At 46.3% G+C, this 14,901-nt stretch overlaps 5 protein-coding genes across 5 annotated transcripts; 2 read left to right on the top strand and 3 right to left on the bottom strand.

Moving 5' to 3' along the window:
* Positions 1-2,647: 2,647 nt before the first annotated feature.
* On the top strand, positions 2,648-3,346 carry PGRI_083330 (uncharacterized protein; the record flags this gene model as incomplete). Its single annotated transcript, XM_040796047.1, has 1 exon — positions 2,648-3,346. One exon carries the CDS (start codon positions 2,648-2,650, stop codon positions 3,344-3,346), a length of 699 nt encoding a protein of 232 aa, XP_040650585.1.
* Positions 3,347-5,197: 1,851 nt separating this feature from the next.
* PGRI_083320 (uncharacterized protein) lies at positions 5,198-6,809 on the bottom strand (the record flags this gene model as incomplete). The annotated part of the gene is made up of 6 exons (XM_040796046.1): positions 5,198-5,280; positions 5,355-5,453; positions 5,551-5,680; positions 5,752-5,916; positions 5,993-6,034; positions 6,279-6,809. The coding sequence occupies 6 exons, from the start codon at positions 6,807-6,809 to the stop codon at positions 5,198-5,200; spliced, it is 1,050 nt and encodes a 349-aa protein (XP_040650584.1).
* Positions 6,810-7,990: 1,181 nt separating this feature from the next.
* On the top strand, positions 7,991-8,743 carry PGRI_083310 (uncharacterized protein; the record flags this gene model as incomplete). Its single annotated transcript, XM_040796045.1, has 1 exon — positions 7,991-8,743. The coding sequence occupies one exon, from the start codon at positions 7,991-7,993 to the stop codon at positions 8,741-8,743; it is 753 nt and encodes a 250-aa protein (XP_040650583.1).
* Positions 8,744-9,021: 278 nt separating this feature from the next.
* PGRI_083300 (uncharacterized protein) lies at positions 9,022-9,471 on the bottom strand (the record flags this gene model as incomplete). The annotated part of the gene is made up of 1 exon (XM_040796044.1): positions 9,022-9,471. One exon carries the CDS (start codon positions 9,469-9,471, stop codon positions 9,022-9,024), a length of 450 nt encoding a protein of 149 aa, XP_040650582.1.
* A 1,581-nt stretch (positions 9,472-11,052) lies between these two features.
* Positions 11,053-14,477, bottom strand: PGRI_083290 (Acyl transferase/acyl hydrolase/lysophospholipase; the record flags this gene model as incomplete). The annotated part of the gene is made up of 6 exons (XM_040796043.1): positions 11,053-13,109; positions 13,156-13,165; positions 13,249-13,283; positions 13,341-13,921; positions 13,982-14,224; positions 14,272-14,477. The coding sequence occupies 6 exons, from the start codon at positions 14,475-14,477 to the stop codon at positions 11,053-11,055; spliced, it is 3,132 nt and encodes a 1,043-aa protein (XP_040650581.1).
* Between the last annotated feature and the right edge of the window lie 424 nt (positions 14,478-14,901).

Here is a 14,901-nt window from a genome sequence, read left to right as displayed (position 1 = left end):
TCTTGTACCAGCGGTTGACGCTCCGGTTCATGAGTTTTGAGTTTGCCGTGGAAACATGGACCTTTAGCAGGTGCGCTGTTAGCGGCTGTAGCCTGTAGCATGACATGTGGGCTGCTGGATTTCGGCCTTTTGGAAATCGGGAAGTTCATCGGGAAACTGCGTCAAGACCCGAGGGAAGATCTTATGGGTTGTATCTCACTCCACCAAGCGATTTATGGCATGGCTTTGGAATAGTGCCATGATTGATCATGCTTCAACTACCCAATGTAGTAAATCCGCACAATGGTTTGGAATCGCATATTCTAGGCCGGTTTCATTAAAACCACCCTGGTGTCGTGCATGCATGTTGAGCCCTCTCGCACCTCAGTTGTATGTTGGTAGGAGGATTTGGGTCCTTGTGTTGGATTGGGCAAAATGGGCAATGGCAGAGGCGCGAAGTTCCTCGACAACCCATCGCGGATATAAGTCGAAGACAATTCGGCATTCCAGGCAGGTTTGGTCGAGGGGAAGATATATGGAGGTTGAGAAGCGATGAGTAATGAAAGGATAATCTCAAGTCATCAGCCCACGCGTATAGACATCAAGTAGAGACTCCATGGAATGATGAATGTTTTTAGGAGTCATTGTGCGAGATGGACAATGGATGTCGAAAATGAATTTTCGGTGGCTCTCTGGGGAAGAGACTTGGATTTGAGTTCCAGCTGAGAGCTGTCGCAACCAAGATAGAGCAGCAGCTGTAGACGGTAAGCAAGGATTAATCCAATATAGCTTGGAGTCGATTTAGGAAGCTCAGTACCTGTGATAAATTTGAATTTCGGTGCAACAAGTTCTCAATTTGACTAGAGAAGCTCAGGAGAAATGAAATCAAAAGTTGAAGAAGAGGTGAAGGGGTGAGTGGCGAGGAAGGTTGAGAAGGGGAAAACAAAGAGAACTACAGATCTGGTGTAGGAACTTTAAGGTCACAGGGCCTGGGACTTTGATATGATAGTCACATTCTACACAGGGCTTTCCCCAATATTATCTTATATCTTATGGCTCTTGTCTAACTCTCCTATAACACCAATAAGGAAAGTGAAAATGGAAGATACGTATCAAAAATAAATTCGAGAAGACTTAGATGATCCATAGTACAAATTCAGTCACGGGCAGGACATACTAAGAGTATCAAGTTGCTAGCAAAGAGCTACTTCGTAATGAGCCTGGAGACATAGATACCTGTGCCCATAATGAGGCGATGGATGATATTAACATTAACCTTAGCCTCAGACGCAAATCCCGCATTTGGCCAGAGATATTCTGCAAGGCCACGGGCGCATCGAGAATACTGGCAAGCGGAAGGCTGCCCTATGGAACTGCAGTAAAGCTTTGTTTACGATGCTTATCCCTTACTTCTTCCAATGAGATCTCCATATCGGCACTAGCTCCTACAGAGCTGGAGGTTAGATCACTTATAGCAACGATTTGGAGTTGTGCCCCGAGTAGTTTTGAGTTAGGCACTTTATGCGGTCTGATTGTCAAAGATCTTGATCGGGAGCGGGGGCTTGTCATGGTCTACTGGGATCTTGTGTTGCGACTACAGGACGAAACAAAAAATACTCATTCTACGAGCAGTGTCACTTTTAGTAGGTTAAGCAACTTGCCTTTCCCAACCCGTACCGCCACAGCAATTGATAACGAGATCAACACCAGTGGTTTGGATCATCTTAGCGAGAACACGAATGTATTCTCCAGCCTACATCTCATGAGATAGCACGCCATATGACGCGGCAAGCCTAAGGCCGTTCAAGAACCCGAGGTCAGTCGCCTTGACGCCGGACTGGTTGTAGAAGCGCACCCATTTGACTAGGTAGTCAGCGTATGCTTGCATTCAGTTGCAAAATACACGAGAAGTATTGCTCACTCCACACAAGTATCCGCTGTTGTTGTCGTCTCCACTCGTTCCTATACTCCTTGGTGCGGACTAGGTGTCGCCATAGAGCGTGATGAGACCCCGTTGTATTTCCCTTTAGCTAATGGAAACTGGCTGATGTCATTGCCATCGCAAACTTAGTGTAGGCATGTGTCCGGTGATCTAGGAACGAAGGGTTAGTTGAAGTTCATGAAGTTGGTTGTTCATTTTGTAGTTTTGATATGACTTGGGCTTGTAACATCTGAATAAGGATTCCATTGTTATGCCTCGCACCTTTGAAATCACTACATGAATGTCCACGGCCGATCGCTTCTAGAAGATTTTGATTTCGATTAGAATAGAAATAGCGGACAGGAGATGCTAGAAAACATTAGATGCGTGGAAGATAGCCACAATAACCGAGGTAACAGTATCGGCGGTACAAATAACAGAGCCAACCGCATATATAGCTTCTTCAAATATGTTGAATACTTGGCTTCTGTGCCAAGGAACTTACGCTAATCCCAAGTTAGTACGGAGTGAGAAATTAGCGTGTTCTGGGAGAAAACAGGGAGAAAACACGCTAGAGACTCCAGGATACCACCGTAGTAAATCTGTCGACCACTAGTGAGTCACTAGTGCTTAGGCGAAATAATAATTTGAGGCTGATTACTCCATTCTAACCTATAAATAGGGTGACTGCTTTTCAAAATCTTTCTTCTAGTTTTGGATACGTTTGCCTTACCTACGCTCGCTACAATGAAGATCGCCCCTTTCTGGGTTTCTATCGCCCTAGAGGCTCTAGCAGTCCTTGCTGAGCCCATAAAAATTTCTGCTACATCCACTACCTCTACTGCCGCGAAACCAACCTGTACAGCTTCTCTCATCACCAAGCTCTGCAGCTACAAGGAACCCGAGGAAGGGACTGCCGTTGCCGCCAGTGGTACCGACACCTGCTGGGACTACTGTAACGCCCACCCTCCTTGCGACTTTTCCATCTTTGTTCGTGGCAACCCCTACACGGGCACCGGCACATGCTGGCTGTACCCGGGTGAAACCTTCGATGAGAGCGAAGGTAGTTCGGATTGCGCAGATCCCTACCTATCAGTCTACGACAAGCCCGTATGTTCTGGCGGCCCAACCCCCACCACGGGCGGCTGCACCGCCACCGAGACCCCCTCTGCTATTGCCTCGGTCTGCGGGTACCCGCCGCCTGATGACTGCGAAAAAACTTGCACTGCCAGTGACAATGCGCAGAGCTGCTTGAAGCAATGTGCGAATGCCGATTCCTGCAGCTATGTCGTCTTTAACGCGAACAATCCAAACCACTCGCCATATCTCTCGGGCAATTGCTGGATGTTTTCGAGTGGCACATTTGACAAGGGGTCTACGACCACTTGCGATGGCAAGCCCGAGCAGTATGTGTATGAAAATGTGTGCCCCAAGCCATTGCTTTAGCGGCCGTTTCATCATCTGCTACGGGAGGCTCTAGTGGCACTGGAACTGCAGGCAAGCAATAGTTCGGGCTCAACTACTCGTGCTGCTACGGTTCTAATGACGCCGAAATGCAGACAGTACTCCAGGCCCAACTAGCAGCACTGCTACGGGGTCTGATGGAACCGAAAGCGTAGACAATACTACGGACTCTACTACCAGCAGCAAGAATTCTGCGCCTATCGGCCTCTCTCTCGCTAATCCATTGGCTATAGCCGTGGCTATATTCATATGGCAGGCGCTCAACTGATATAATTGTATGTACTGCTTGTTTGTTTAGTCAAACAAGCTACTGGAAAAATATTATATCTTAAATGGATATCGCATGAGCTCAATTCTCGTGTATCTCTCGCTATTGTAAAAAGTTAAGTTAGGTTTGAGAGGCCAGGCCGAGGTCAGGCCTTTTGTGTTCGGCAACAGCTGATTTAGAAACATTAATATCGAGTTACAAAAGAGAAGAGTTGACAGGAAGAGTCTCATTGTTGTCTCTACCATCTCAGCCCGCTATATCTGCCATTTATGCTTTTCCCTCTCCCTCACTCTTCCTTCTCCTTTCCCTCACTTTCACTTCTCTTTTTCTCAAGACTCGTGGGCGAATCCATCTATCACATCCAACACTCTTCAAAGCCCACCATGTCTCCTTCAACCAAACCCGGCCCAGCAACGGCTGGAAGTGAAGGTGAGATCTTTCCTCGAGTTGGAGAATGACCTGGCTAACCAACTATTTGAGTAGGACGCGACCCTTCAACCTTCGCCTCTCGCGTCCCCACTTTGATTGGATTGAAGAACTGGCCCCGCTAGAGTACTCAATTTGAGAACGTTCTGCGCGAAGTTTCACCAAACCACTGGGCCATGATCGACGGCGCCGTTCTCCCTCCAACTCGTGGATAGCCCCAGCTACTGCCGAGATATCAAACAGAAGCCCCACCGACGAACAGCCCAAAAATAACTTGCACTTTGGAGGCAAGCGAACAAATAGGCCGGAGACCCCCCGTGGCAGACTTGTAGTCCAGAGACTGCTGATAATATCGCCGGAGTCGATCATATGCCAGAGATGCCTGGCTCGAGCTAAAGGAATTGCACTTCAATAGGAGTGTCACTCGCTCTTGGAACAAGAAGGAATTTGTATCTGGCTTCCAAGAGGCCTTGGTTGAGCTGCGCTTTCTCAATTTGAGATTACTCCTGCGATTGAGTTTGCTCGTTTATGCGTGCCGTAAAAGATAGTACGGGCTATAGGCTCTTTTGCACATATGTTTACAATTATCTCGATGTGGAAAATGACATGGGCAAGGTTTACTTTCTTTTCCTGACTGTTAAAGAAGATTGAGAGTAATCGGGGGTTTGACTGACTTCTCCATGCCTTAAATGATATGTTCTCTATCTTCTAAGTGAATGAATACTGATATTTCTCCAATAATAATTCTTATATTGTATTCCTAGATTTTAATGACCAACAGGTTTCACGAGAGCACTTAGTTTGAGAGGGTTCTGTGTGGTGTTTTATCTGCGTATAGATATCTCAGTCATGAGACCAAAGCCAAGTTATTAGTGAGCGAGGCCGAATATCTTTGATTAAAATCCTTCTACACTTCGAGTACTCCGAATATCAGACTTTAGCTTAGCAAATAATCACGAATGCTGTCATTATTAGGGAATGCATTTGTCTGCCGGCATTAATGAACTTTGTCGCTGCGTGTCTAATACCTTTCTCAACACAACACTATAGCAGATACAGCGACTAGAGCCATGACAGCGTTCAAGATAGCAGCTTTTCCTGGCGCACCATTGGTAGGAGTCGGCGTTGAACTTCCTGAGCTAGTTTGATTTCCTGCCGAAGAAACCCCCTGGGAAACTGTCGAAGATACCGCCGAAGTAGTAGAAACCGACGTTGTTGAGGACTTGGAGTCACCAGTGGGAGAAACGGCAGCAGTACTAGAAGTCGAAGTAGTAGCAGTAGCTGGTATCCAAATACCAGCGGAAGTAGTCAACTTGACACCGCAACGAGCTTCTGCATCAAAGGTGAAGTCCAGGTTTCTGGCAATACATTCCCTATGCTGTCGCGTAATGGACTCTGGATTTACCAAATTTATTAGCTATGATTCTTGATCCAGTCGAAGAATGAGAAATAAAAGCAAATAAGAGAAAATAGGTAACATAGGTAAGCTTACCAGGCATGACATTGGGGTTACAATCCTTCATGCAGCAGAAGTATGCCTCGCGATACTTGTGCTTGTTACACATGCATGCTACATCGTCTGTGCAGGATCCACCGGGGAAACTGCTAAAGTAGCAGTTGTTCTAGTGAAATATATATTAGTTAAATTCTTGCAATTCGAATTTGAAATATGCTAAGCAGATAATATACTTACATCGCAGTCCCCATTCTCCAATTCCAATGTTTGGTTAAATGCAGTCACTAGAGTAGCGGCTAGGAGGGCGAAGAGCGTGAAAACAACGGAAACTCGCGCCATGGTGACCGATATGCAGTTTGGAACGACGAAAGCGAGCGATTGATCCGTTATACGGAAAATATTCTGTTCGATAGGCGAAAGAGCCCCAAATGGGGGTTCCCCTATTTATGAAAAATTGCCTGTACAGTTCGCGACGCACTAACCCGTTAAGGGATAGTTCTTTGGCCCCATTCGGATTCTTCTAGGCTCCAGGGGTCAATGCGTCTCCCCCTGGGATGACTTTTCACCAAGGTTGCTTTTCTTTTGCACGCTTTCTCAGTAAACTACATGTACTACGGGCAAGGTTCAAATGAATATTTGGGGAATATATTAAAATACATAGAACGGATAATGTGACATTGATATGGTAGGTGTACCCAGATCTTCATCTACATGAAAATAAAAGCGCCAATTGCAACCCCAGCAACTGCCATTAAGGGACTAACACGGCCCACCGCAATATTGGTGGAGACTGGTGGGGTAGAAGTGCTCGTTGAGCCAGTTTCTGACGTTGCTGAGTTTGACAGTTGAGTTGGAGGTTCTGTAGTCGAGGGAGCAGCGGTAGTACCCGACTTAGTGTGCGAGGAAGTCTCAGCCGCTGCTCCGGTAGAAGATGCCCCAGTGGAAGATGAAACACTGGTATCGGCTGTGGGAGTGGCAGTGGAAGATGTAGTTTCATCAGCGCTAGCGGATGCGATTGCCGAAGGAGTGGGGGCGGTCGAAGGTGACCAGCAGGAGAGAGTAGAGGTTGTAATAATGCATGGTTCCGTGCCTCGGTAGGCAGCACAGCAGGGGACGTCGTACTTGACAGGAGCGCGGCCGCCACCACAGTTCAGCGGGTCGCAGACTTCCCCGTTTGTCGGATCGTACCAGTGGACGATGTTGTCAGCGCAGGTGGTGTAGCTGTTGCACGCACCAAAGGCGGTCGTTGCCAGCATCAGCAGGGATGCGGTGGTGGATAGTGTTGTTTTGACCATTTTGTATGTTGATATTTTCTGGATGAGATTGTGGTTTGCGGGTTAGAGAAATGAAAAGGGTAGGAGACACAGTGTTATACGCATTGAGATCAGTTAGTCAATAATAACTGGACCCCTTAACGAGCGCCACCAAATTAGGTACAGAGTACTCCGTATGTTGAGCCTCGCCTGAAAGAGATAGACTCCGCGGAGAAGTCAAATTCTAATTGGTTAGGTTCCAAGCCCGCTTGGCCATTAACCCAATTGGGACCATTTTATATTACTCCATGACACTCTGCGATGTATATAATAAACATACTAATTTTTGACACAATATACATGCATGCACATATTGAAGTGAAACATCTATGGATCTCAGCCATATATCTATCGCAACGTGGATCAAATCCGCTTTGGGTCTAGATTCCCGGCCATATCCCGATTTCCTTGCCATATACTGGTTCAATGAATCCATTGGTGACAACAACGTTTATAATAAGATATCAGTCCTTCACAAGATGTCCTGTTTGGGAATTCGAGCTAAATTGTTAGTGCGAGTCCGATTCTAACATGCTTGTAGTGGAGCTTCGATTGGGCTCACTATAGAGGCTACGAGTAAAGTATAAAGGCGCAACATACTACACAAAAGCACTCTTTGACTACAACTTCGCCCAGCCAAAACGTATAAGAAAGAAAAGTGTTCTGTTCCAGAAAACGATCCCCATCTTCGTCAAACCATTGATATCTTGAGCCCGTGGCCATCGCTCAATTAACTCTTCACTTCTCTCACTCAAGAGGTTACTTCTATTAGGAGCTTTGACTACTGCGCTTGCTCCGTTCTCCTCACTCTTCTATCCAAAGCCTCTTAACTTCCAGAGTCTCGAGCTCGACAAAGTGACTGACTACACTCTACTTCAATACCTACTTTCGATCCCTCGTCGTTCAACATATGCAACCTTCCAGCCGAAATTCTTCGCTGTTCTCACGCAAACTTACTTCTTTGCTTTCTTTCGTGCCATCTTGCTGATTCCTCCGCCTATACGCATTGATGATTATTGTACACTTGCCATTTCCTCTTTTTGTTCTTGATATTAACTTTTAGAGCTCCTCTATTATCCTGGTCTTGGACAGAGAATATGCATTAACTATCCATAGCATCATAAACCATCCTTACGGCCGAAGAAATTACAATCACTGCTGTCATGGCCAATCAGAAGCAACTGACACTTCCAAAATGGTTCGAGAAGCTCGAAGGAAAATCCAACTGGTCTTCTTGGCGCAAGGGTCTGCATGAAGCTTTTATGAATGTCGATCCTATTTCCTGGGACGTCATCATGGACAGACTCGGTGATGACAAGATCAAGCAGGAATCGACTACAACAGCAGAAGAAGAAAGCTTCGATCCAATATTCTTGGAACAGGATGATTCATCTGAAACCGACACCAACAGTCTGGAAGAGCCCGAGTTCTCCGTGACACGAACAAATCACCTAAACCCCAATTTCCCCCCATTCGACAAGAATCGGCCGGGAGATCGGCGGAAGTTAAATATCCGTGCTCGTGATCTTCTCGCCTCAGGTCTTGGCAAGCAACCATTGTTAGAGATAGAACGAGTGATGGACGCACGCGAAGCGTACGTCAAACTCGAGAGCGTGTACGGGAAAACATCTGCTCAGTCCGTGCACATTGCGTGGGAGAAGTTCAGCAGAGTCCGTTACTCTACTCGTGGGCTCACTCCCGCTGCGTTCGTTGACCGTTTCCAAAAGAGTCTCCGCGATGTGAAGGACCAGTGTGTGGAAGTTCCTCCTACTGTGGAGCTTGCTCAGTTCCAACAGGCAATTAAGCCGAATCCAAATTCGACTACATTCATGGCAGATATGAAAGTGGATATCTATGATCCGAATTTCATGCAACTTGTCTACGAAGATTTCCTCAAAGATCAGTCGCCAATATGATTCATTCACCTCATGAACGAGATACGTCTTTTCTTTTGCAATGCCTTTTCTCTGTTTGCCAACAGAATTCATGTTTTCAGCCCATACCTTCTGCGCGTATCTATGCACCTCTTTTTTTGTTTTACTTTGATTTTACCCCTTTGCGTTTTCGTTCTTCCGATTTTAGGAACAACGTCAGTGGTTACTAGCAGTGTACGTATGTGTGCTTATCATACCCTGAAATGGAATCTGCTAGTCCATGCCGTGCCAGTGGGCAACCATTAACTATAAACAATGGGTTATTGGAAGACTATAGCGGCACCCAAAACGATCACAGCGACTGACACACCAAGGACACCACTTAACCCATCCCACGAGTTAATCCTCGAGGCGACTCTTGCCGCAGAGTTCGAAGTAGATGTAGCTGTTGTGGACGCAGCCGCTGTGAAGCCCGCCCCAGCTGTTCCTGCTGCTTTAAGATCAGACTGACGATGCACTAGGTGAAGCATAGGCTGCATAGAAACAGCCCCATGATTACTAACGTCCTCCGCAGCGAAGGTTGTCGTGACGCTACTGACGGGTTGCGTATCAGTAATAGCGACGAGAAAATCCGTGGAGGTAGTCCCATTCACGACGACGGTTTTCGTTTTTATACCAATATCCTCATCGGGAATCATGCGGCGACATCCTGTGGTAATCAGGTAATCAGGAACAGCCGAATAACAGCCGAATGTAATATCCGCGGTCATGGTGTTGGAAAAAAAATATATAATCAGTGAAATCCCGGGGAGTAGTATTCTTGACTGTACATAGCGCTCGGGTTGGGATCCAGAGTAGCGATTTCGGGAACCGTGCCAGTGGGGAGACAGCCATTATAACCACCTCTAGTGCATTGCACATTATATGCAAAACTAGGAAGAAGATCACTGATTCCAATCCCGTAATTGTTTATCGCAGTTGAGCAGCTGGCTGGTGCGGTAAAGGTAGTGGTCACCGGGCCCAAGTTACTGAAGGTATATTCATCGGTGGTAGTGATACTGGGCATACTTGCGAAATGCAAGTCAAAAGTAACAACGCGAATGAAGTAAAAAGCAGAATAAGGGGCCTGATGCTCCGCAATAAGGGTGATCCTCTGGACAAGGTAAGATCTATGGTTGGGAAACTAGATAAAATATAAATTATTGGTGGCTTTAGGCGAACAGTTGTTAGCGCGAAAGGCTAGCGGGGGTAATATATCCCGGATAAAATAAATTTGCCAAGTTGAGGCTAAGACGAGGCTACTGATTTATTAGCAATCTAATGTGTTGCTTAAAGTGGTGGAGTTCGGTTTAGAGTGTAGGAGTCCTCTCGAAGCCTTTATTGGTCAGCTTTTGGATTGGATTATATCGTATAAGGCTGGTAATAGCAGATGATAGCGAAATATGTTATGAAGACTTTGAAGAGGAGTCTATAAACGGAAATATCTGACGAGGATATGGTTAGGTTATTTTAAGATTTTGGGCTCGGCTGCGAGGGATGTATAGCCAGCTGCACACTCTGGAGTAGTTGTATGTACCATTCGCTCTACTATAACTGGCTCCTTCCCAATTTGGTGGACGGAGTTTAGGAAAGAACTGAATGGGGGGAGGTGATGGAAGGTGAGAAATGATTAGAGGGAAGGTAGAGGAAATATAAAAAAGAAGTGAAAAAGATGATGAAAAAAAATGAGATGGAGAATGAGGATGGAAGATGGGGGTGGGATGTGGGAGGATGGAGGTCCCTCAACCTTATATACGGTGCGTTTTCTCACTTAATATCTTCGAGAATTGGTTCTACCTCTTATTAGGGCTTCTCTCATATAACGATTTCTTCATTTGAATATCTACTTCCATCTCATTTACTACTCACTTTTACTTTTAAGCTCACACTACGAAGTACACGACCTTGGGATTATGGCATTCTTGACAATACAAGCAAATTCAAGCGTGAATATCCCCACTTTGCTAGAACATGAAGATAAGACACAGCCGCAAGATCGGCGGTCAACTAGTAGAGATGATTATATGAATTTGAACCCGGAGTATAAAAGTGTAGTGCATTCCGTATTTCTCACAATATGTAGCCGTGTAGTGGAAGAAAATGATCACGTCACAGATTGGAATCCGTGCAATCGGAGGATTTGAAGGTTGAGGTCTGGGAGCCCAGGGGGTAGCTTTACAGGGTCTTGGAGCTTGGGTCTGGATATGGGACCGGCGAAAAACCTGGATAATTGTGTATCTTCCCACTCGTCTCCCTCCTGCAGGAAATTCCTTAATCCTCTTCCACTGTGCTCGAGGATATGGACTTTTCACCTACTCAGAGGCTAGTCGATAGGTGTGATCTTCTGAAAGCGATTTCCTCATTTTGGTGACCTGTTTCTCCAGCTTTGTTGCCTTTTTAATTTGCCCGTTGATCCTATATGCTATTGAGAGTTGCCACTCTGACGGTAGTCGATGAGGGTGATCCTGTCGAAGTGATTTTCTCATTTCGACGACATGCTCGAGTAGGCTTATTTCCTGTTTGATTTGCCCATTCATCTTATATGAAATTGCAAGTGCATATTCAGAAGCTAGCCGACGAGGGTGATCCTCGGGAAGAGACTTTCGTGTTTTGACGACGTGCTCGAGGAGCTTTATTGCCTGTTTGTTTTTTCCACTCCTCTGGTATAATACCCCGAGTGCATATTCAGAGGCTAGCCGATCAGGGTGATCTTCCGGGAGTGACTTTCGGATTTTGGCGACGTGCTCGAGTAGCGGTATTGCTTGTTTGTTTTGCGCGTTCGACAGATAAGATACCCCAAGTAAATACTGAAAGGCAAGACGATCAGGGTCATCTTGAGGAAGTGATTTTTCAATTTCGACAGTGTGCTCGAGTTCCTTCATTGATTGTTTCACTTCCTCGTTCACTTGATATGAGTTATCTCCGGAAAGGTACGTAAGTTCGATAATGTACTCAAATAGGTCTATTGTCTGTTTGAGTTGTCCTGTCGACCGATATGACATCGTGGGTTCATACTGAGAGGCTAGTTGAGACACGGCCTCCTGGTCGGAAATCCACCCCGATGCTTTTTCAATATAAACACCGGCCTCTTTTGGCCGACCATCCGCCAAGAGACATCCCCCAAGCTTTCCAAGCAGCGCGTACCTATCAAAGCCTTGGGCTTCATCTCTTCCGATCAGGCTTAGGACATGAGGCATGTATGCCCGCCATTTCTCTCTTTCCTCGTATTCGCCACACGGAAAGACCTCTCGTAGCCTTGCAAGTGCCATAGATGTGCATGAAGTTAGGGACAAAGTGGATGTAGAATCTGCTTTTCTTAGCCAATTTCGAGTAGCAAGGTGAACGAGTCGGTGGAGATTCAGCAGCTCCTTTTGTGAGTCCTCGCTGACAAACCAATATGCTTTCAGCATCCCAATTGCTTCGATCTCCTCTTTCCGGGATCGCGCTGGTGGCAGAAGGGACTTCGGGATATTTGTCGGCTCTATACAGGCGATGAATGACAAGTAAGCGCCTGCTAGAGGGTTTTTGCAAATTTGTTCAAATGATATTAGCCATGTTGTTGCCACCGGGCTTTTTCCATCAAGATATCGACCATCGCCCTCGAATTCCTCGCTAAAAAGGTCGACAACCTCTTCCTCTCTTCGTTCCAAAAGCGATAGGTAATCAGAAAGTCTTGCTACCGAGTTCTCATTGATGTAGGAAGCAGCCTGAACAATTGCCAGAGGGAGAAACGTAAGCTTCTCGAGAAGCAGCAAAGTTTCGTTGTAATCCTGACAAAGCGTCGTTTTATCCAAGCAGCCACGAAACAACTCCATTGCTTTCTCCTCGTCCATCTCAGCAACTCCGATCACCTTTTTTGCGAGTTTATGGGCGATCTTCTTGTAACGTGTAGTGAAAAGTATTCTTCCGCGTTTGCTCCATGGAAGGTAATCACTCAACATGCTTGGCTTGCCAAACCACATGTCGATATCATCAGCATTGTCGAAGATGAGCAACCACTCAGCGACACTTTTGGTAAGGTAATCCTTAAGCAACAATTTGATATCATCTTCCTTCTCATCGACTCCTGGTATCCCCAATGCTCTGGCTATTTCATAATAGGCTCGTTCGAGGCTCTTGAGGCTCGTTACTGGAATCCAAAAAACATGGCATCCCGGGTGCTCCAACTGCGTTTCGTATGCCAGTTTGATCGCAATCTGCGTTTTCCCGACGCCTCCGAGCCCGGTGATCGCGACCTTGGATTGAGGCGCGACCTTGGATTGTTGGCTTGAAGGAAACAGGAGCTTCTTCAGTTCACCAAGCTCTTTTTCACGACCGACAAATCCTTCATTCTCAGGGAAAGGAATATTCGTAAATCTCTCGTGGGGCGCTGTTGAGTTGTTAGCTAGATTCGCGGTGTGGCTCACATATCTTACAGTTCTTGTACTGCATCAAACAGCTACGGTGTTTCTAATAAGAATGAGCTTGGAATCCACGACAGGCTCTAGCCTAGATGATATTTTCCTTACATCAACAGTTTCACTGAATTTGAGACCAGTGCTATCTAGATAGCGTTAGCTGGGGAACTAGACATTCTAAGAAAAGTCTTCGATGGACACACTTTGTTTCTGCACAAGATTTTCCACACACTTATCCAGGCGGAATCTGCTCTCCTGTAACTCAACGTACTCATTCGTTGCTGCCTCGATTTTGGCCTTTTCTTTATACTCCTCCAAACCCACATCCTGTAGGCCTTGTTCCACATTGAAGCGGAAGTAACGATCGCTGCGGAAATGCCCAACCCACCTGTCTGAGATCTCGCTCGCTGTTTGTTCCGTCTCCGTCGTAATAGCCACCAGTGTTTTGTAGATGAACTTGAGCCCTTTGCTCTCGATCTCTCGTTTGCCGGGATTTCCGGTTCCAATGGAAATAAAGCATTTCACAAGGCTTTTCAGGTCTCCCGTCTGCGGGCACCAGATCCTTGATGCCTCTCCTTCCACCTCAATCACCGGGTTATTTGCGTTCAGCCCGCCATCCACGAAGCAGCGGTCTCCAATATAAACCGGGTCGAAAAAGCTTGTCGCAGCAGATGTGGCAAGAGCGGCTTGGCAGATGGTTGCATCGGTTTTAGGTGTCTTGCGTAAATTGTAACTTCGTAACCGGGTAATCTTCGTTGTCTCCTTGGCCATAGCGCATACGAATCTTGTTGAAAGTTAACCACTGATTTACCTATAAATAAATCCATCTCAGTCTTCCACTTACACTTTGCATCTACTATCGTCTCCGTCATTTAGTAGATCCTCCTCTTTAACATCGCGGGAAGCAAGGACCTCCAGAATTGCGCTTTTCAAAATGTCTGAGCTGAAACGCGCCTTGATTGCACCTGTGCGACTGATAGGGAGTGTAGCCCGTTTGCCTTTGAAAACCGTTTTGATGAGCCTCTCATATGCCGTAATACATTCATCAACGGTCATTTCGAGTCGCCCTAGCATGATTGCTATGATACTATTTGAATTAGCTGGGCTAAAAATATGGAAATACACAAGACAAACCCTCCTGTGCTTGTTCCACCGATGAGATCGAAGACTTCACACGGCTTCACAGGCCTAAGACCCTGCTCGTTGCGCTCATAGTTGAGATCATCCATAATGTTCTTGAGTATGTAGAGCGTTGATAATCCTCGGACACCCCCACCGTCCAGTGACAACAGACACAGTCCTGTTGTATCCACTGGGTTTGGCTCGCTACCAGTCGCCATCGCTTGTGTTTGCATTTAGGCTCGATAGAGACACCAGTAGGTCAACAATCCTTCGCGGTGAATTTGATAGAGGCTAGGAGAGCGGAGTTTTAGGTATAGACAGTTGAGTTGAGATACGTACTGGGGAGGTACCTCTTTTGACCGCTAAATCTCCTCGGAATTTCTAGTACGGAATAGCCTCATTAGGAGTCAATCACACACCTTTAGGCCAAAAGGCGGGCAATCAATCAAAGCCCTCAGCGTTCGAGGCACTTTAACCTACTGTGTGACAAGTCATAAAGGTCGTGATTGGTCTGTGTATGCCTCTCGTTAATGCTATTGGTCAAGGTGAGAGCGGCTGAATGGGGGCCTTACGAATATACGAACGAGACGCGTTGTTGGCGTGGTCGCGGGATGTCTACTCCTGGTAAGCACAATTTTCGAA

This window comes from Penicillium griseofulvum (assembly GCF_001561935.1).
Source record: "Penicillium griseofulvum strain PG3 chromosome Unknown contig_10, whole genome shotgun sequence".
Taxonomy (NCBI): Eukaryota; Fungi; Ascomycota; class Eurotiomycetes; order Eurotiales; family Aspergillaceae; genus Penicillium; species Penicillium griseofulvum.
The sequence above is the reverse complement of the archived record's forward strand: the minus strand, read 5'-3'. Positions and strand labels throughout refer to the sequence as shown.